This window comes from Somniosus microcephalus, chromosome 7 (assembly GCF_052327205.1).
Source record: "Somniosus microcephalus isolate GS21.2 chromosome 7, FLI_Smic_1.0, whole genome shotgun sequence".
NCBI classification, from domain to species: domain Eukaryota; kingdom Metazoa; phylum Chordata; class Chondrichthyes; order Squaliformes; family Somniosidae; genus Somniosus; species Somniosus microcephalus.
Window position 1 is genome coordinate 4,934,653 of NC_140993.1, and position 23,114 is coordinate 4,957,766.

The 23,114-nt window shown below is 50.7% G+C and overlaps 1 protein-coding gene across 5 annotated transcripts in view; it reads left to right on the forward strand.

The window, feature by feature from the left end:
- The first annotated feature begins 1,078 nt into the window (after positions 1–1,078).
- asb10 (ankyrin repeat and SOCS box containing 10) overlaps positions 1,079–23,114 on the forward strand; it is a 57,280-nt gene continuing 35,244 nt past the window's right edge. For 3 of the 5 annotated variants that reach the window (XR_015078944.1, XR_015078945.1, XM_085992167.1), the window contains exon 1: positions 1,080–1,552. Coding sequence is in view for 3 of the 5 variants with exons in the window: in XM_085992167.1 (XP_085848293.1) it covers positions 1,234–1,552 (319 nt within the window). In the remaining 2 variants the exon portion in view is untranslated. Of the gene's footprint in view, positions 1,553–3,976; positions 4,574–23,114 lie in introns of those variants that run through there. The other 2 variants (XM_085992169.1, XM_085992168.1) reach the window with 2 other exon arrangements.

The following is a 23,114-nucleotide window of genomic DNA, read 5'->3' on the forward strand; positions in this document are numbered from 1 at the left end:
ACAGTCTATCCTAGGGCAACTACATCAGTGTCATCCTAGAGTTTCGCGTATGAAAGCCTTGGCACGGAGTTACTTGTGGTGGCCAAAGCTGGATGAGGAGATAGAAAATCTAGTCAAGACATGCAGCACTTGTCAAGTACACAGGAAGGCACCAGCAGCGGCTCCTCGCCACCCCTGGGAGTGGCCGGATAAACCATGGAGAAGATTACATGTAGATTATGCGGGTCCATTCATGGGAAAGATGTTCCTCATAATCATGGATGCCCATTCCAAATGGATGGATGTTTATCCTGTAAATTCTGCTTCATCTACTGTTACTATAGACTGCCTGTGTAGGAGTTTTAGTAATCAAGGGCTACCGGAGATCGTAGTAAGTGACAATGCCACGTGTTTTGTGAGTACAGAAACAAAAGAGTTCATGAGAAACAATGGCATAGTGCACGTGACCTCAGCTCCATATCATCCGTCTTCAAATGGACTTGCGGAGCGAGCCGTACAAACATTTAAGGAGATGATGAAAAAAGTGCGGGAGTTTGGCAACCAAGGTGTCACGAGTTCTGTTTAGCTACAGAATAACACCTCAACCTACCACAGGACTCTCTCCTGCTGAGCTGTTGTTAGGACGTCGACTACGCTCCACTCTTGACCTGGTTCACCCAGACCTAAAAAGGAAGGTGGAAAACTGACAAATCAAACAAAAGGAGAACCATGTCAGAAGGACAAAGAGCCGCAGTTTTGGAGAAGGAGATGCGGTCCTTACCAGGAATTTCTGGTAGAGCTGTCCAATTAGTCCCACTCACCCCAGCTCTTTCCCCACAGCCCTGCAAACCTCTCCTTTACACATTGATTCACATGCAAACAGAAGTTATACTGATGGTACCGAGTCTCTCTCATCATACTCGGTATTGTGGGTGTTTTGCCTACTGCAGAATAAAGCAGTTTAGGAACTGAACCACACGTCACCTTGGCTCATGTTAACTTGGTGAGGTCAGGGTTAATTTATAGCACAGTCTGTTACTGTTGTAAACAAGATTCCTGGGCTGGTTCCTGAGTTACAGAAATAGCTGCTGATATCTAGGGTGAGGCCAGTTGCTGGGATCAGCAGACAGTCACTGAGCTCACCCCGTGCTGGGACCCATCAGGCCCTGAAATCTGTAACATTGTTCCGAGGTCAGTGTGTTGAGGGGACAGGAGCGGAGCCCGGCATTAGGGTCTTGCTGTGCCTGGATTGCGATGTCTGGCCACACCTTTGTATTCAGCTCCATGGCACTGCGTTCACTGGAGTTGGAGCGAGAGGCAGTGGAGAGAGAGAAACTGCACAAGAAGTGGCAGAGCCACTGTGTGAACCTGGGGCGAAGGGGTGAGGAGCCAGAGATGCAGAGAAAGAGGAGGGGACTCCATCGTCCCTTGCTGTGTGAGGACCGGCTGATTCACAACGCCTTGTACACGGGAGACACCGAGAGGGTACGGCGGTTTTTCACCAGGGACACGGCTGTAGACTTGGTGATCGAGGCAACGGGCGACGAGCTGCAATGGACATCCCAGAAGCTCGGTGAGTGGCCAAGGCTGCGGTTGGGGGGGTTCACGGGAAAGGTCAAACAAAAGCTTGAGGGCGCCCGTCGACGGGTGCCTGAGGGAGTCACTGCGACCATCTCCTCACCCCCACCCTCACATTCGGGGATAAAGAAAGAAAAACTCACATTTCTCCAGCATCTTTCACAACCTCAGGATGTTCCAAAGCGCTTTACAGCCATTGAAGCACTTTTGAAGTGTAGTCACTGTTGTAATGTAGGAAACGCGGCAGCCAATTAGCACACAGCAAGATCCCACAAACAGCAATGTGATAATGACCAGATCATCTGTTTTTAGTGATGTTATTTGAGGGATAAATATTGGCCAAGGACACTAGCGAGAAATCCCCTTCTCTTCTGTGAATAGTGCCATGGGATCTTTTATATCCACCTGAGAGAGCAGACGGGGTTTTGGTTTAACGTCTCATCCGACAGTGCGATGCTCCCTCAGTACCGCCCCTCCGACAGTGCGACACTCACTCAGTACTGCCCCTCCGACAGTGCAGCACTCCCTCAGTACTGCCCCTCCGAATGCAGCACTCCCTCAGTACTGCCCCTCTGACAGTGCGGCGCTCCCTCAGTACTGCCCCTCCGACAGTGCAGCACTCCCTCAGTACTGCCCCTCCGACAGTGCAGCGCTCCCTCAGTACTGCTCCTCCGACAGTGCAGCACTCCCTCAGTACTGCCCCTCCAACACTGCAGTGCTCCCTCAGTACTGCCCCTCTGACAGTGCGACACTCACTCAGTACTGCCCCTCCGACAGTACAGCAATCCCTCAGTACTGCCCCTCCGACAGTGCAGCACTCCCTCAGTACTGCCCCTCCGACAGTGCAGCACTCCCTCAGTACTGCCCCTCCGACAGTGCGACACTCACTCAGTACTGCCCCTCCGACAGTGCAGCACTCCCTCAGTACTGCCCCTCCGACAGTGCAGCACTCCCTCAGTACTGCCCCTCTGACGGTGCGGCGCTCCCTCAGTGCTGGCCCTCTGACAGTGCGGCGCTCCCTCAGTACTGCCCCTCCGACAGTGCAGCACTCCCTCAGTACTGCCCCTCCAACAGTGCAGCACTCCCTCCGTACTGTCCCTCCGACACTGCGCTCCCTCAGTACTGCTCCTCCGACAGTGCAGTGCTCCCTCAGTACTGCCCCTCCGACAGTGCGGCACTCCCTCAGTACTGCCCCTCCGACAGTGCAGTGCTCCCTCAGTACTGGCCCTCCGACAGTGCGGCGCTCCCTCAGTACTGCCCCTCCGACAGTGCAGCGTGCCATCAGTGCTGCCCCTCCGACAGTGCAGCACTCCCTCAGTACTGGCCCTCCGACAGTGCGGCGCTCCCTCAGTACTGCCCCTCCGACAGTGCAGTGCTCCCTCAGTACTGGCCCTCCGACAGTGCGGCGCTCCCTCATTACTGCCCCTCCGACAGTGCAGCGTGCCATCAGTGCTGCCCCTCCGACAGTGCAGCACTCCCTCAGTACTGCCCCTCCGACAGTGCAGCACTCCCTCAGTGCTGGCCCTCCGACAGTGCGGCGCTCCGGATGGACAGTACTGAGGGAGCGGATTGAAGGGTCAGCGGCTACTTGGCTGCAGAATTGACTAAGGGACAGAAAGCAGAGAGTAGTGGTGAACGGTTGTTTTTCAGACTGGAGGGAAGTGTACAGCGGTGTCCCCAGGGGTTGGTATTAGGACCACTTTTCTTTTTGATTTATATTAATGACCTGGACATGTGTATACAGGGCATCATTTCAGAGTTTGTAGGTGAAATGGAACTCGGAAATGTAGTAAACAATGAGGTGGATAGTAACAGACTTCAGGAGGACACAGACTGACTGGTGAAATGGGCAGACACATGGCAGATGAAATTTAATGCAGAGAAGTGTGAAGTGATGCATCTTGGTAAGCCTGAGCTGGAGTATTGTGTACAATTCTGGGCACCACACTTTAGGAAGGATGTCAAGACCTGGGAGAGGGTGCAGAGGAGATTGACCAGAATGGTACCAGGGATGAGGGTCTTCAGTGATGTGGAGAGACTGGAGAAGCTGGGGTTGTTCTCCTTAGAGCAGAGAAGGTTAAGGGGAGATTTAATAGAGGTGCTCAAAATCATGAAGGGTTTTGATGGAGTAATTAAGGAGAAACTGTTCCCAGTGACCGGAGGGTCGGTAACCAGAGGACACAGATTGGCTAAAGAACCAAATGGGAGATGAGGAGAATTTTTTTACGCAGCGAGTTGTTGTGATCTGGAATGCACTGCCTGAAAGGGCGGTGGAAGCAGATTCAATAATAACTTTCAAAGGGGAATTGGATAAATACTTGAAGGGGAAATGGGGAAAGAGCGGGGGTGTGGGACTAATTGGAGAGCTCTTTCAAAGAGCTGGCACAGGCACGATGGGCCGAATGGCTTCCTTCAGTGCTGTATCATTCTATGATTCTCTGATTCTGTGCTTTGAGTGAGTCAGAGTGACATTGATGAATTTTGTTAAAACAAATCTTCTAGAAGCATCTAATCGCCCCCAGTGCTCTGAGCGGAGGTGAATCTCCCAGACAGCGGACTGGAAACTAAAACTCCAGCTTGTCTATGGGCCAGCGGGAGTCACGAGTGAGGCAGGAGCAGAAAATAGAGTCAGATGGGACTGGGCGAGGGGCTGATCACACTGAGCTCCGACTCACAGCCCGAGCAGACACACTGACCACACTGAGCTCCGACTCACGGCCCGAGGGGCTCGGAGTCATGCCGGGAACAGCCAGAGCAACGAACCTCTCCTGTGAAAGCTCCAGCCCCGTTTAAGCAGCGACATTACCGGATGTGTGAATAATGTCAAATGTTATTGTGACCTCGAAAGCGGAGGGGCCCGCCTGGGAATTTTGGCAGGCTCTGTTGCTAGGAGACGAGGAGGCGATGGTCCTTCTGCTCACTGACCCTGAACAAGGTCACCTCCACCCCAATATTATCTTTGAGACCAGCGATGTGGAGCAGTGGAAGAACTATAGATACAACATCCGGGCACTGAGTACGTGAGTTGTGCAGGGGGCTGTGGGGGTTGGGGGCTGGGGGGGGACGGGGAGCAGGGGCTGGGGGGGCTTGGACGACATGGGCTGGGGGGAGGGGGGGCAGGGGCTCGGGGGGAGGCTGTGGGGGACGGGGACGGGGGCTCAGGGGGGCGGGGGGACAGTGGGGACTGGGGGTCTGAGGGGGACGGGGTGCGGGGGGGTGGGGGCTCGGGGGGATGGGGGCTCAGGGTGCGGGGGGAACGGGGAATTGGGGGCAAGGGGCTCGAGAGATGGGATTGAGAATGAGAATTTCCTGCCTGAAATACAGGCTGGAAGTAGGGCTCGGGCCTGGACGACAGGCCTCAGCCAACGAGAAAGGTTTCTGCCTACCAGCAATGCCCCAGTTTGGGGGGCCGGGGGCTGGGGGGCCGGGCGATCGCCTCTCTCTGTGAGAGAGATTGTGCATTGAAGGTAAAACTGCAAGGCATTAGAAATTGGAAGAGCACAACAGCTGGTAAATATAAACTGCAAAGCACGTGTCTGCTGTGATCTAAATGTGAGTTCAATGGTCACACATGGGAGAAGGGTGGGTTAAACCATTAGTCATGTGAAAGGGGGGGTTTGTTTCCACAGCAATAATCAGATGTAGTAAAGATTGAACTGGACTCGGGCCAAGCAGAGACACAGGCCTGAGGGGCTTGTACCGCCTACTGCTGGGCAGTCAGTGGTTCCAAGGGACACTGACCAGTGGAGTTACATTTATATAGCGCCATTCACAACACCTTGAGTAAATAAATTTGTCTTTTTTCAATCTAAGGTAGGGTAGTGGGTTCAACTAAGAAGTTTAGTGAGTCGTCTATTAAATAAAGACATGGCAGGGCAGCTCAGTCCCGTGGAATGCAGCTCCTGTGCCATGTGGGAACTCCAGGACGCTTCCCGTGTCCTGGACAACCACATGTGCAGGAAGTGTCGTCAGCTGGAGGAGCTCGTGCTCCGGGTTTTGGAGTTTGAGCAGCAGCTGGCGTCACTGCGGTGCATCCGTGAGGCTGAGAGCTTCGTGGATAACACGTTTCAGGAAGTGGGCACCCCGCAGATAGAGTGTGCAGGCAGAAAGGGAATGGGTGACCACTAGACAGACCAGGAGGACAAGGCAGGTAGTGCAGGAGTCTCCCGAGTGCATCTCGCTCTCTAACCAGTAGATGAGGGCGATGGTTCCTCTGGGGAGTACGGCCAGAGCCAAGTCCACGGCACCACGGGTGGCTCAGCTGTACGGAGGGGGGGGGGAGGAGGAGGAAGATCACAAGAACATAAGACGTAGGAGCAGGAGTCGGCCATTCGGCCCCTCGAGCCTGCTCCGCCATTCAATGAGATCATGGCTGATCTGATCTTGGCCTCAACTCCACTTCCCTGCCCATTCCCCGTTACCCTCGACTCCCTTATCGTTCAAAAATCTGTCTATCTCCACCTTAAATATACTCAATGACCCAGCCTCCACGGCTCTCTGGGGCAGAGAATTCCACAGATTCACGACCCTCTGAGAGAAGAAATTCCTCCTCATTTCCGATTTAAAAGGGTGCCCCCTTATTCTGAAATTATGCCCCCTAGTTCTAGATTCCCTGACGAGGGGAAACATCCTCTCTGCATCTACCCTGCCAAGCCCCTTCAGAATCTTATATGTTTCATTGAATATATTCAAGGCGGAGATAGACAGATATTTGAGCAACAGGGGAGTCGAGGGTTATGGGGAGTGAGCTGAAAGTGGAGTTGAGGCCAAAATCAGATCAGCCATGATCTCATTAAATGGTGGAGCAGGCTCGAGGGGCCGAATGGCCTGCTCTTGCTCCTATTTCTTATGTTCTTATATATAGAGGGTACAGAATTCTTAAAATGCGTTATAGAATCATAGAATGGTTACAGCAAATAAGGAGGCCATTCGGCCCGTCGAGCCCGTGCCGGCTCTCTGCAAGAGCACTTCAGCTAGTCCCACTGCCCCGCCCTTTCCCCGGAGCCCTGCAATTTTTTTTCCTTCAGGTACTTATCCAATTCCCTTTTGAAAGCCGTGATTGAATCTGCCTCCACCACCCTTTCAGGCAGTGAATTCCAGATCCGAACCACTCGCTGCGTAAAAAAGTTTTTCCTCATGTCGCCTTTGGTTCTTTTGCGAATCACCTTAAATCTGTGTCCTCTGGTTCCCAAGGGGAACAGTTTCTCTCTATCTACACTGTCCAGACCCCTCATGAATCTTACTACCCGTTAACTATTTATATGCCTATAGAAGACTTTTGGATTCCTCTTTATGTTCGCTGCCAATCTATTCTCATACTCTCTCTTTGCCCCTCTTATTTCCTTTTTTACTTCCACTCTGGACTTTCTCTATTCAGCCTGGTTCTCACTTGTATTCTCAACCTGACATCTGTCATACGCCCCCTTTTTCTGCTTTATCTTGCTCTCTATCATCCAGGGAGCCCTGGCTTTGGTTGCCCTACCTTTCCCCCTTGTGGGAATGTACCTCGACTGTACCCGAACCATCTCCTCTTTAAAGGCAGCCCATTGTTCGATTACAGTTTTGCCTGCCAATCTTTGATTCCAATTTACCCGGGCCAGGTCCGCTCTCAACCCACTGAAATTGGCCTTCCTTCAATTAAGTATTTTTACTCTAGATTGCTCCTTGTCCTTTTCCATAGCTAATCTAAAACTTATGATACTATGATCACTGTTCCCTAAATGTTCCCCTACTGACACTTGCTCCACTTGACCCACCTCATTCCCCAGACCCAGATCCAGCAATGCCTCCTTCCTCGTTGGGCTGGAAACATACTGATCAAGAAAGTTCTCCTGAACACACTTCAGGAATTCTTCCCCTCTCAGCCCTTTACACTATTACTATCCCAGTCTATATTAGGGTAGTTGAAGTCCCCCATTATCACTATTCTATAGTTCTTGCACCTCTCGGTAATTTCCCTGCAAATTCACTCCTCGATATCCTTCCCACTAGTTGGTGGTCTATAGAATACACCTAGTAGTGTAATGGCACCTCTATTATTTCTTAACTCTAGCCATATAGATTCTGTCCTTGACCCCGCCAGGACATCCTCGCTCTTCAGCACTGTAATATTCTCCTTAACCAATACTGCCACCCCACCTCCTTTCTTTTAGAACATAAGAACATAAGAAATAGGAGCAGGAGTAGGCCAATCGGCCCCTCGAGCCTGCGCCGCCATTCAATAAGATCATGGCTGATCTGATCCTAACCGCCAATCCACTATCACAGAACCATCTCCTGAATCTAACAGAATTAGACACACGAAATAGGAGCAGGATCAGGCTACACGGCCCCTGGGCCCACTCCGCCACCCACAGGGCCATGTCCGATCCGAACCTAGACTCATGTCCAAATTCCTGCCCGCTCCCCGTAACCCTTAATTCCCTTTACTTCTAGGAAACTGTCTATTTCTGTTTTAAATTTATGTAATGATGTAGCTTCTACAGCTTTTTGGGGCAGCATATTCCATGGACCTACCACCCTCTGAGTGAAGTAATTCCTCCTCATCTCAGTTTTGAAAGGGCAGCCCTTATTCTAAGACTATGCCCCCTAGTTCTAGTTTCACCCATCATCGGGAACATCCTCCCCGCATCCACCCGATCCATCCACCCGATCTTCCCTATCTTTCCTGAACACCTTATAACCAGGAATATTTAAAACCCAATCCTGCCCTTTTTTGAGCCAGGTCTCCGTTATCGCCACAACATCATATTCCCACGTGGCTATTTGCGCCTGCAGCTCATCAAACTTATTTACCACACTTCGTGCATTCACACACAAGCACTGTAAACCTCTCTTAGAGCTTCTTGTGTTCTCTCTTAGTCTGACCCCACCTAATACTGCACTATTTCTTACTCTAGTGCTATCTGTCTCTCCCAGTCCTTTGTGCACCTTGTTTCTCCCTTCTAATGCTACATCCTGGTGCCCATCCCCAGCCAAATTAATTTAAACTCTCCCCAACAGCACTAGCAAACCTCCCCTCGCAAGGATATTGGTCCCGGCTCTGTTGAGGTGCAACCTGTCTGGCCTGTAAAGGTCCCACCTCCCCCAGAACCAGTCCCAATGCCCCAGGAATCTAAAGCCCTCCCTCCTGCACCACCTCTCCAGCCACGCATTCATCTACTCTATCCTCCTATTTCTATACTCACTAGCTCATGGCACCGGGAGTAATCCGGAGACTACTACCTTTGACGTCCTGTTTATTAATCTCTCTCCTAGCTCCCTAAACACTGCCTGCAGGACCTCATCCTTCTTTCTGCCTATGTCATTGGTACCGATATGGACAACGACCTCTGGCTGTTCACCCTCCCCCCTCAGAAAGCCTGTCAGTTCTCCTAACTATCGAATCCCCGACCGCTATTGCTTTCCTGATATTCCTCCTCCTCCTCCCCCCCCCCCCGTACAGCTGAGCCACCTGTGGTGCCGTGGACTTGGCTCTGGCTGTACTCCCCAGAGGAACCATCGCCCTCACCAGTATTCAATAGTTAGAGAGCGAGATGCACTCGGGGGACTCCTCCACTACCTGCCTGGTCCTCCTGGTCTGTCTGATGGTCACCCATTCCCTCTCTGCCTGCACACTCTTACACTGCGGGGTGACCATCTCCTGAAACCTGCTATCCACGTAGCTCAGCCTCACAGATGCACCGCAGTGACGCCAGCTCTGATACCTGGAGCGCGAGCTCCTGCAGCTGACAACAGTTCCTGCACATGTGGTTGTCCAGGACACGGGAAGCATCCTGGAGTTCCCACATGGCACAAGATGTGCATTCCACGGGACTGAGGTGCCCTGCCATGCCTCTACTTAATAGACTATTGACTAACTCAACAGAAATAAACACAAGACTTAAAAAAGAACAATTTGTTATTTTCTCTTCAGCTGTTCCCCTTGTGCTGACGTCACTTACCTCACTTCCTGACGCTCACACTCCCTCTGGTCTTTCGGTCCTACCTTTATCCCCAGTCGCTCCTCTCGTTCTCTCCTCCTTCCTCCTCTGCTCTGAATTTTCACCCTCTCCAAATTCCCAATTTAGCACTCTGTCTAGACACACTCTGTCTAGACACACTCTGTCTAGACACATGCTGCAGCCCACTTCATGGGAACTTTTTTAGCCAGCACATAGCAAGCCCAACAAGAGAGGGGGCAGTTCTGGACTTAGTTTTAGGGAATGAAGCTGGCCAGGTAGAAGGGGTATCAGTGGGGGAGCATTTTGGTGGAAGTGATCATAATTCAGTTAAATTTAGCGTAGTTATGGAAAAGGACAAAGAAAGACCAGGAGTAAAAGTTCTCGATTGCAAAAGGCCAATTTTACTAAGCTGAGATTTGATTTAGCAAAAGTGGACTGGAAACAGCTATTTGAAGGTAAATCAGTGTCAGAGCAGTGGCACCTTTCTGCCCACCAGACCAGTCCATTGATATTTTCCTGCAATCTGCAGCTTTCTTCTTCATTATCAACCACACGGCCAATGTTTGTATCATCTGAAAACTTCTTAATCATACTTCCTACAATCAAGTCCAAATCATTGATATATACCACAAAAAGCAAAGGACCAAGTACTGAGCCCTTCAGAACCCCACTGGAAACAGCCTTCCAGTCACAAAACATCCGTCGACCATTACCATAGAAACATAGAAGATAGGAGCAGGAGTAGGCCATTCGGCCCTTCGAGCCTGCTCCGCCATTCAATGAGATCATGGCTGATCATCCAAATTCAGTACCCGGTCCCTGCCTTCTCCCCATATCCCTTGATCCCTTTAGCCTTAAGAAATATATCCAACTCTTTCTTGAATATACTTAATGAACTGGCCTCCACCGCCCTCTGTGGCAGAGAATTCCACAGGTTCACCACTCTCTGGGTGAAGAAATTCCTCCTCATTTCAGTCCTAAATGGCTTACCCCTTATCCTTAGACTATGACCCCTGGTTCTGGACTCCCCGGCCATCAGAAACATCCTTCCTGCATCTAGTCTGTCCAGGCCTGACAGAATTTTATAGGTTTCAATGAGATCCCCTCTCAATCTTCTAAACTCCAGTGAGTATAAGCCCAATCGACACAATCTCTCCTCATACATCATTCCTGCCATCCCAGGTATCAGCCTGGTGAATCTTCGCTGCACTCCCTCCATGGCAAGAACATCCTTCCTCAGGTTTCCTGCCTCTGAGCCAATCTTGGATCTAACTTGCCACTTTGCCTTGGATCCCATGGGCTTTTACTTTCATGACCAGTCTGCCAGGCGAGACCTTGCTAAAATCCATATAGACTACATCAAACGCACTACCCTCATTGACCCTCCTTGTTACCTCCTCAAAAATTCAATCAAGTTAGTCAGACACGACCTTCCCATAACAAATCCATGCTGACTGTCCCTGATTAATCCGTGTCTTTCTAAATGAAGATTTATCCTGTTCCTTGGAATTTTTTCCAATAATTTTCCCACCACCGAGGTTAGGCTGACTGGCCTGTAATTATTCGGTCTATCACTTTCTCCCTTTTTAAACAAGGGTACCACATTAGCAGTCCTCCAGTCCTCCGGCACCACACCTGTAGCCAGAGAGGATTGGAAAATGATGGTCAGAGCCTCTGCTATTTCCTCTTTTGCTTCGCTTAACTGCCTGGGATACATTTCATCCGGGCCTGGGGATTTATCCATTTTCAAAGATGCTAAACCCCTTAATACTTCCTCTCTCACTATGTTTATTTCATCTAATATTTCACACACCTCCCAGATTGCAATTTCTGCATCGTCCCTCTCTTTTGTGAAAACAGACGCAAAGTATTCATTAAGAACCCTACCCATGTCTTCCACTTCCACACATAGATTACCATTATGGTCCCTAATAGGCCCGACTCTTACTTTAGTTATCCTCTTGCTCTTAATGTATTTATAAAACATCTTTGGGTTTTCCTTGATTTTACTTGCCAATATTTTTTCATGCCCTCTCTTTGCTTTCCTAATTTCCTTTTTGTTGTGTATTTTGAATGTGTATTAGAATTGTCCCACATGGGATACCGTAGCGGTGATTTGCAATGCACTATGGGAAATGTAGTGCATTGTGTGAAGAAGCACATTGTAAATAAAATGGCCGTTAACTAAACTCTCCACCCTGGAGTCCTTCTTAATTGTTATATAGATAAGGGTATAAAACCCCTTGAGACACAGCAAAACTGGCGACGAGGACGACGGACTTGCGCATCACTTTGCACTGGAATCGGCGATGTTTAAAGTAAAAAGTTCCTGACTTTTCTTAATGGCGCGCCCGCAGTTTAGTGCTGATGCAATCGCCTCGTAAAGGTGGCAGTTCGTGTGTTACACAAATAAGAAGGGGGAGAGTAACGATACAGTGAAACGAAGTGGCGGAAAAGGACTGTAAAAATTTTAAAATTTTTTAAATGGCTATGCTAACCGGAGCGTTTGGACCATTTGATGAACCGGCGGAGCAATGGGGTGCTTATACAGAGCGTTTCGGATTTTTCGTGACTGCAAATGGCATTAAAGATGACGTGAAAGTGGCGACGTTCCTGAGTGTGATCGGAGCAAAAACATTTGGCTTGTTACGGAGTTTGATGCACCCGGATAAGCCCGGTGCTAAGACATATGATCAGATTGTGAAAGTTTTGGAAACACATTTCGCACCCAAGCCGCTGCTGATTGCCGAGAGGTTCAGGTTTCACAAATGAAACCAAGGGGGGGGGGGGTGAGTCCATAGCCGATTATGTTGCAGTGCTAAAGAAGCTAACTGAGCATTGTGAGTTTGGTGAAACTCTAAATGACACTGTCCGTGATAGGTTTGTGTGTGGATTAAGATGTGAAGCAACACAGAAGCGCTTGCTCACGACTGACAAACTGACGCTTAAATCAGCAGTGGAGCTCGCTGTGTCTATGGAGTTAGCAGCTAAAGATGCACAGCTGTTGGGGGCTGCAACAAGAGTGCACAGGGTAGCAGCTACACCGGATAAGCATGCAAGGGGCGCCAGAGTGTGTTACAGATGTGGAAGGTCAGGTCATCAGCCATCTGACTGCTGGTGTAAAGACCTGACCTGTCGGAAATGTGAAAAGAAAGGACACATTGAACGTGTGTGTAAAGGGCAAAGCAAACAATCCTACACAGAGACACACAAAAACAAACAAGGAAACACATCCAACTGGTGTTCTAAAAAGAAAAACCTACACATGGTGAAACAAGAACAGGAAGACAGTGACACAGACTCTGATGGGGAGCTGAATCTCCATGTGTTAACGGTGAATGGAGGCTCATCAGGCTATGGAGTCACTCCACTACTAGAGGGAATACCGGTCAAAATGGAGCTGGATACGGGGGCCGCTGTCTCCTTGATTTCAGTGAAGCTATTCAAAGAAAAACTGAACCACCTATCACTGACGCCGACCAAGCTCATCTTAAAGACCAACACTGGGGAAACAGTCCCAATGCTGGGTAAGACGGAGGTCAAGGTGGAGCTTAATGGACAAACCGTGATGCTGCCAGTTTACGTGGTCAAGGGTGACTATCCATCCCTGATGGGCAGGCCATGGATGGAGAAAATTCATCTGGATTGGAAAAAAGTGAATGCAGTGTCAGTCGAAGAGGCGGGGCTAGTGGCAGTGTTGACAAAGCATACGGCTGTCTTTGACAGAGAATTGGGGAGTATGAAGGGGATTACGGTCAAACTCAAGGTGAAGCCTGACAGCCAGCCACGATTCCTGAAGGCCAGGAACGTTCCCTATGCCCTCAGACCAAAGGTGGAGGCTGACCTGGAGTGTCTGGTCAAGATAGGGGTCCTGGTGCCGGTTTCGCACAGTGAGTGGGCCACGCTCGTGGTATCAGTGATGAAGCGTGATGGCGCGGTTCGCTTATGTGGAGATTTCAAAGTAACAGTGAATCCTGTGCTCTCAGCTGAATAGTAACCCCTCCCCATCATTGAAGATCTTTTCACGGGTCTAGCAGGTGGTCAGAAGTTTAGCAAGATTGATCTATGCCAAGCCTACTTGCAGATGCACGCAGAAGAGGACTCACAGAAGTACCTCACCATCACCACCCACAAGGGCCTCTACAGGTACTGCCACCGACCCTTTGGTATAACGTCAGCACCAGCATTGTTTCAGCGGGCTATGGACCAGATCTTAAGCGGCATCCCAGGGGTACAATGTTATCTCGACGATATCCTTGTCACAGGAAAGGACGACAACGAGCATCTGCAGAACCTGACGAAGACACTGGGAAGACTTGAAGAATATGGCTTACGCGTTCGCAAGGACAAATGCGAATTTTTCAAGCCATCAGTGGAGTACCTAGGCCATGTCATCGACGCGGACGGCCTACACACAGCACCGTCGAAAGTGAAAGCCATTGCCGACGCTCCTGCACCTACAAATATCGGCCAGCTGCGGTCATTCTTAGGTCTCCTGAACTATTACGGAAAGTTTATTCCACAGCTGGCATCACTGTTGAAGCCATTACATGAGTTGCTGTGTCAGGGCAAGGCCTGGGCGTGGACGAAGGAGTACGAAGCTGCATTCAAGAAAGCCAAAGCAGCTTTGACTGACCCCAGAGTGTTGACGCACTTTGACCCGTCGTTGCAGATTCAGCTGGCCTGTGATGCGTCGCCTTATGGCGTCGGCGCGGTCGTGTCCCACATCTTTCCCTCAGGCAAAGAGAAGCCGATTGCATTCGCGTCAAGGTCCCTGAGCAAGGCGGAGGTGAAATACCCGCAGATCGAAAAAGAGGCTTTGGGCATCATCTTTGGAATCAAAAAGTTCCATCACTACTTGTTCGGAAGGAAATTCACCTTGCTGACGGATCATCGTCCTCTGACATCGATCTTTGGTCCACACACAGGAATACCCTCCCTGGCAGCGTGCAGGATGCAGCGCTGGGCGCTGATGTTAAGCGCTCACAATTACAACATCAAATACCGGAGGTCAGCAGCACATGGCAATGCGGACGGATTGTCAAAACTTCCGCTGCCTGTGCCCTCTGAAGGCTGTGAGCAGAAGATTTTCTACTTTGACATGGTGAGCAATGCCCCTGTCACAGCCCGGCACGTCAAGAAAGAGACCAGAGTGGACCCTACGCTATCCAAGGTGCTGGATCGGGTGATGCGAGGAGACGGATCACGGGTGTCAGACGCACCACCTGAGCTCCTACCTTACCTGTCAAGAGGGAAGGAGTTGTCTGTCACGTCAGGATGCCTCCTTTGGGGCATGCGAGTGATCATACCACCAAAGCTGCGGAAACATGTCCTCAACGAGCTGCACTCAGGACATTGTGGTATTGTCCGGATGAAGGAGCTGGCACGAAGCTACTTCTGGTGGCCCGGTCTGGATCATGAAATTGAAGTTGAAGCGAAATCATGCCCATCATGCGAGACAACCAGGGATACGCCAAGAGCAGCGCCACTGCATCCATGGGAATGGCCGGCGACACCATGGCAACGGATCCATCTGGACTTCGCGGGACCAGTGGAAGGAGCGATGTTCCTGGTCGCGGTGGACTCCCATTCCAAATGGCCGGAGGTTGCAGTAATGTCCACTACTACTACGGAGAAAACCATCGAGACTCTGGGAGAGATGTTCAGGCGATTTGGTCTGCCGGAGCAGATCGTAACTGACAATGGAACACAGTTTACATCCCAGGAGATGGAGGAGTTCCTCAAGAGCAATGGAATCCAGCACACGTTCTCCGCGCCTTATCATCCATCCACGAATGGATTAGCGGAGAGATTTGTCAGAATGCTGAAATGAGTGTTGAAAGCTGCAAGAAGTGATGCTCCTCTAAAGCAGCACCTGAATGCTTTCTTGCTGAAATACCGAAACACGCCTCATGCTACAACTGGAGCATCTCCTGCTTACCTACTCATGGGAAGGCAGCTACGGACACGCCTTGGCCTGCTGAGGCCAATGTCCACAGAAGCAGTGGTGCACACCAATCAGCAGGATCAAGTCAGCAGACGAGCTCAGAGGTCCAAAGAACGACACTTTGTGGTGGGGGGCAAAGTCCTCGTGCGTAACTACACCACCCCGGAGCGGTGGGTCCCGGCTACGGTCATTCAAAAGACGGGCCCCGTTTCATACCGAATCCGCACCAGAGACGACCGAACATGGAGACAGCATGTAGACCAGTTACTGCCAAGACAGTCGCCACAGGTAACCCAAGAAACAGAGGATCAAGGACCTGCTGGGGGCTCCAGCAGGGACTGGTCGTCCGACCCTGAGACGGTGGCACCATCCACTCTTGTGCCATCGAGGGAGGAAGCCACGCCTGCAGGGTCACGGGAGAGCCAGCCAGAGCCTGCTCCTGAGACTAGGCGTTACCCCCAAAGAGAAAGGCAGCCTCCAGAGCGCCTTAGTTACAGTTAGTGCTAACCTGTGTGCATGGGGCAGAATAATCCCCAGGGTTAGCGGAATGTAGAGGCAGTCTACCCTCTCTTCCAAAGTTATAGTCATTTTCAGTTATTCTGTTTTGTGGACATTCTATTTTAAGGGGGAGGAATATGTTGTGTATTTTGAATGTGTATTAGAATTGTCCCACATGGGATACCATAGTGGTGATTTGCAATGCACTATGGGAAATGTGGTGCATTGTGTGAAGAAGCACATTGTGAATAAAATGGCCGTTAACTAAACTCTCCATCCCGGAGTCCTTCTTAATTGTTATATAGATAAGGGTATAAAACCCCTTGAGACACAACACTTTTTAATTTCACCCCTGCACTTTCTATACTCCTCTAGGGTTTCTGTAGTATTGAGCCCTTGGTACCTGTCATAAGCTTCCCTTTTTCTCTTTATCCTACCCTGTGTGCCCTTTGACATCCAGGGAGCTCTAGATTTCTTAGTCTCACCCTTTTTCTTTAAGGGAACATACTTGCTCTGAACCCTCACTATCTCCTCCTTGAATGCCTCCCACTGCTCTGACACTGATTTACCTTCAAGTTTCTGTCTCCAGTCCACTTTGGCTAAATCACCTCTCAGTTTAGTAAAATTAGCTTTTCCCCAATTGAGAACTTTTATTCCTGGTCTGTCCTTGTTCTTTTCCATAACTACCCTAAATCTAACTGAATTATGATCACTACCACCGATATGCTCTCTCACCGATACCCCTTCCACCTGCCCAGCTTCATTCCCTGAAACTAGGTCCAGAACCGCTCCCTCTCTTGTTGGGCTAGCTACGTACTGGCTAAAAAAGTTCTCCTGAATGCATTTTAAGAATTCTGCTCCCTCTATACCTTTCACACTAATTTTATCCCAGTTAATATTAGGGAAGTTGAAATCCCCGACTATTACTGCCCTGTTTTTGTACGTCTCAGAAATTTGCCTACATATTTGCTCTTCTCTCTCCCTCTGACTGTTTGGGGTCTGTAGTTCACTCCCAGCAGTGTGATCGCCCCTTTTTTGTTTTTCAGTTCAACCCATATGGTCTCATTTGATGATTCTTCTAAGATAGAAACATAGAAGATAGGAGCATGAGTCGGCCATTCGGCCCCTCGAGCCTGCTCCACCATTCAATGAGATCATGGCTGATCATCCAAATTCAGTACCCGGTCCCTGCTTTCTCCCCATACCCCTTGATCCCGTTAGCCTTAAGAAATATATCCAACTCCTTCTTGAATATATTTAATGTATTGGCCTCTACTGCCTTCTGTGGTAGAGAATTCCACAGGTTCACCACTCTCTGGGTGAAGAAATTCCTCCTCATTTCTGTCCTAAATGGCTTACCCCTTAGCATTAGACTGTGACCCCTGATTCTGTACTCCCCGACCATCGGAAACATCCTTCCTGCATCTAGTCTGTCCAGTCCTGTCAGAATTTTATAAGTTTCAATGAGATCCCCTCTCATTCTTCTAAACTCCAGCGAGTACAAGCCCAATCGACCCAATCTCTCCTCATACGTCATTCCTGCCATCCCAGGTATCAGCCTGGTGAATCTTCGCTGAACTCCTTCCATGGCAAGAACATCCTTCCTCAGATAAGGTGACCAAAACTGCACACAATGCTCAAGGTGTGGTCTCACCAAGGCCCTGTATAACTGCAGCAAGACATCCTTGTTCTTGTACTCGAACCCTCTCGCTACGAAGGCCAACATACCATTTGCCTTCTTAACTGCCTGCTGCACCTGCATGCTTTCCTTCAGCGACTGGTGCACAAGGACACCCAGGTCTCGTTGCACTTCCCCTTCTCCCAATCTATTGCCATTCAGATAATAATCTGCCTTCCTGTTTTTGCCACCAAAGTGGATAACCTCACATTTATCCACATTATATTGCATCTGCCATGCTTTTGCCCAATCACCCAACCTGTCCAAATCATCCTGGAGTTTCTCGGCATCCTCCTCACAGCACACACGCCCACCCAGCTTTGTGTCATCTGCAAATTTGGAGATATTACATCTAGTTCCCTTGTCTAGATCATTAATATATATGGGCCCAGAAATTCAGGTCTCCACGGGTGAGTACGCACGGGGTACTCACCCGTAGGCCCGATGGAAATGCCGGTTTCCTGCATGCATTGCGCATGCGCGGGAAACCGGCACTTCCGTTCCTCTGAACGAAGGGGTTCAGAGGTCGAACGTGTGCGTGGGGGAGGCTGCGCGTGCGCATCAAACTTTTTTTTTTACAGGTTTCTCCGGGAACGTAAGCCTGCAGAATTTAGAAATGTAAAAAGCAGGCGTAAGGCTTGCTTTTTACAAGGTAAGTCATAGAGTCATAGAGTCATAGAGTAATACAGCACGGATAGAGGCCCTTCGGCCCATCGTGTCCGCGCCGGCCATCAAGCCCTGTCTAATCTAATCCCATATTCCAGCATTTGGCCCGTAGCCTTGTATGCTATGGCATTTCAAGTGCACATCCAAATGCTTCTTAAATGTTGTGAGGGTTTCTGCCTCCACAACCCTTTCAGGCAGTGAGTTCCAGACTCCAACCACCCTCTGGGTGAAAAAGTTCTTTCTCAAATCCCCTCTAAACCTCCCGCCCTTTACCTTGAATCTATGCCCCCTGGTTATTGACCCCTCTACTAAGGGAAAAAGCTCCTCAGCATCCATCCTATCTATGCCCCTCATAATTTTGTACACCTCAATCATGTCCCCCCTCAGCCTCCTCAGCTCCAAGGAAAACAAACCCAACCTGCCCAGTCTCTCTTCATAGCTGAAGCGCTCCAGCCCTGGTAACATCCTGGTGAACCTCCTCTGCACCCTCTCTAACGCGATCACATCCTTCCTGTAGTGTGGCGACCAGAACTGCACACAATATTCCAGCTGTGGCCTAACCAGTGTTTTATACAGCTCCATCATAACCTCCTTGCTCTTATATTCAATGCCTCGGCTAATGAAGGCAAGTATCCCATATGCCTTTTTTACCTCCTTATCCACCTGTTCCGCCGCCTTCAGGGATCTGTGTACTTGCACACCCAGATCCCTCTGACCCTCCGTCTTGCCTAGGGTCTTTCCATTCATTGTGTATTCCTTTGCCTTGTTAGTCCCCCCAAAGTGCATCACCTCGCACTTTTCCGGGTTAAATTCCATTTGCCACTGTTCCGCCCATCTGACCAACCCATCTATATCGTCCTGCAGACTGAGGCTACCCTCCTCGCTATTCACCACCCTACCAATTTTTGTATCATCCGCGAACTTACTGATCATACCCTTTACATTCATATCCAAGTCATTAATGTAGACCACAAACAGCAAGGGACCCAGCACCGATCCCTGTGGTACCCCACTGGCCACAGGCTTCCAGTCACAAAAACAACCTTCGACCATCACCCTCTGCCTTCTGCCACTAAGCCAGTTTTGTATCCAATGTGCCAAGGCACCCTGGATTCCATGGGCTCTTACCTTCTTGACCAGTCTCCTGTGCGGGACTTTATCGAAGGCCTTACTGAAATCCATGTATACCACATCCACTGCGTTACCCTCATCCACACACCTAGTCACCCCCTCAAAAAATTCAATCAAATTAGTCAGACATGATCTTCCCTTGACAAAGCCATGTTGACTATCCCTGATTAATCCTTGCCTCTCCAAGTGGAGACAAATTTTGTCCCTCAGGATTTTTTCCAATAATTTTCCTACCACTGATGTTAGGCTCACTGGCCTGTAGTTCCCCGGTTTTTCCCTACTACCCTTCTTGAATAATGGTACTACATTAGCGGTTCTCCAGTCCTCTGGCACATCCCCTGTGGCCAGAGAGGTCCTGAATATATGTGTTAGAGCCCCCGCAATCTCCTCCTTTGCCTCACACAGCAGCCTGGGATACATTTCATCCGGGCCTGGGGATTTATCCATTTTTAGGCCAGCTAAAACCGCCAATACCTCCTCCCGCTCGATGTTAATATGTTCGAGCATATCACAGTCCCCCCGCCCTATTTCTATGTCTACATCGTCCTTCTCCATAGTGAAAACAGATGCAAAAAATTCATTTAGAACCCCTCCTACATCTTCCGGCTCCACACACAGATTGCCACTTTTGTCCCTAATGGGCCCTATTTTTTCCCTAGTTATCCTCTTACCCTTAATATACTTGTGGTAAACCACTGTTATAGTTATCACTGTATATTGTTCTCACTGTTCTCACTGTCACATCACTACACGAGGTCGCCTCTTGTCGCACTGTTATACCTGGGCTGACCACCTCCGACTCCGCCCATTACCTGCCCAGGTATAAAGGTAGCTGACTGGCTAGTATTCCTCCCTGTTGGATCGGATCACCCACGAGGGTGGGCTCTGTTATTTAGCCAATAAAAACCTTCAGTTACGTTCTTAACTCGTCGCCTTTTATTGGACTAATTGATAGGCATATCAATTTTATTGGCTAAATTTTAAAGATGTCTGATAATGAACAGCAACAGCAAGGAGCTCACCCAGCAGCACAGCAACAGCAGCCTCCAGACAACGGGCCACACCAGCCGGCTTGGCTGCAAGCCTTGAAACCACCATACCTGGATCTAAACCCACAGGCACCAAACTCAGCCAACGACTTCAAACACTGGCTGGACTGCTTCGAATCGTACCTGGAGGAAGCCGTCGTCCCTCAGAGATCCAAACTAAGAGTCCTGAAAGCCCAAGCGAGCCCGAGAGTATATACACTCATCCAGGACATGACTACGTACGACGACGCCATCAACCTACTGAAACAGCAGTACCGGAGCCCGGTAAACTACATGTACACTAGGCATCTCTTAAGATCTCGCCAGCAACAGCCAGGAGAATCGATAGCTGAATTTTCACGAGCGCTGAGACAACTCGGCAGGAACTGTGACTTTAAAGCGGTGACGGCTACTGCGAACATGGAAGACAATGTCCGCGACGCCTTGGTGAGAGGCCTACGTTCCGACTACACACGGCAAAGACTGCTTGAAGCTAAGGACATAGACCTGGACAAGGCCGAAGCCCTCGCCCTCACCCTAGAGGCCACCCAGCAAGACCAGGAAGCGTTTGCCAGGTACTATTCGTGACCCTGGGACTCGGGCCCGACCCCCACCCCACCACCCTTCACAGCGCTGCCCCCGGGACCTACCTCAGCATCTGCATCACGGATCCGACCGGGCCCGCTAGCCCCGGTACCGGCCCCGACATCAGGCAACCCCGATCGGGCCGCTGGCTGCTTCTTTTGCGGCCAGCAGAAGCATCCGAGGTCGCGCTGCCCAGCCAAAAACTCGACCTGCAAAACCTGCCTCAAGAAAGGCCACTTCTCCAAGGCCTGCAGAAGCAAATCCTCAGAAGCCAGCAGTGCCTCATGCGAACCCTGGGGGCGGCCATCTTTGTGCGGGGCAGCCGAAGCCTGCAGAGCCTCATGGGAAAACCAGGGGCGGCCATCTTTGTGCGGGGCAGCCGAAGCCTGCAGAGCCTCATGGGAACAGCAGGGGCGGCCATCTTTGTGCGGGGCAAACGATTTAAACAGAGCCTCATGTGAACTACGGGGGCCGCCATCTTCGCCGCCATCTTGTCATGACAACGACGCGCTCATCTACACCCTAGCTTCCGTGACCCTGGATCAAGCCCGCCCGCACCACCTGGCCAGCTCAATGATGGACATCAAAGTCAACGGCCACGCCACGACCTGCCTGTTCGACAGCGGAAGCACGGAGAGCTTCATCCACCCAGACACGGTGAGCCACTACTCCCTCCCCGTCCTGCCAACGCGCAGCCGCATCTCGATGGCATCGAGGTCGCACGCCACAGACATCAGCGGCTACTGTGTCGTGACATTGTCGGTTAAAGGGACAGAGTATAAAAATTTTAAACTCCTCGTACTCCCCCAGCTGTGCGCTGCCGTCATACTAGGGCTGGACTTCCAATCCCACCTCCAAAGTGTAACCCTAGCATACGGTGGACCCCTCCCCCCACTCACAGTCGACAACCAGCGAAAGTTAAACCGCCCACCGCGTAACACCTGCAGCCTATCCACCCTCAAGGTACCGCCACCTTCCCTGTTCGCTAACCTCACCCCCGACTGCAAACCTGTCGCTACTAAGAGCAGGCGGTACAGCGCTGGGGACAGAGCCTTCATTAGCTCTGAGGTGCAGCGACTCCTGAAAGAGGGCATTATTGAGGGGAGCAGCAGCCCCTGGCGTGCCCAGGTGGTGGTAGTCAAGACCGGCGACAAAAATCGCCTGGTTATCGACTACAGCCAGACCATAAACAGATACACCCAGCTGGACGCATACCCCCTCCCCCGCATATCGGACATGGTCAATGAGATTGCACAATACCGCGTATTCTCGACCATCGACCTCAAGTCGGCCTACCACCAACTCCCCATCAGCCCGGAGGACAGCCAGTACACCGCCTTCGAGGCGAATGGCCGCCTCTACCAATTCCTTAGGGTCCCCTTTGGTGTCACCAACGGGGTCTCGGTTTTCCAACGGGAGATGGACCGGATGGTTGACCAGAACGGACTACAGGCCACTTTCCCCTATCTCGATAACGTCACCATCTGCGGCCGCAACCGGCAGGACCATGACGTGAATCTGGAGAAATTCCTCCGTACGGCCCAACGGCTGAACCTCACCTACAATAAGGAGAAATGCGTGTTTAACACAGCGCGCCTTGCCATCCTTGGCTGTGTAGTAGAGAACGGAGTCATCGGCCCCGACCCCGAAAGAATTCGCCCCCTCATGGAGCTACCCCTCCCCCACTGTCCAAAAGCACTTAGGAGAACCCTGGGGCTTTTCGCCTACTATGCCCAATGGGTACCCAATTATGCGGACAAAGCCAGACCCCTCCTGAAAACCACATCCTTCCCCCTCACGGAAGAGGCGTGCGCGGCCTTCTCCCTCATTAAGGGAGACATAGCCAAGGCCACAATGCACGCAGTGGATGAGTCAATCCCCTTCCAAGTGGAGAGCGATGCATCCGACTTCGCCCTAGCCGCTACCCTTAACCAGGAGGGTAGGCCGGTAGCCTTCTTCTCAAGGACCCTACAGGGCCCCGAGACCCGACACTCGTCGGTCGAGAAGGAAGCCCAGGCAATTGTGGAGGCAGTACGGCGCTGGAGGCACTACTTGGCAGGCAAACGATTTACCCTCCTCAC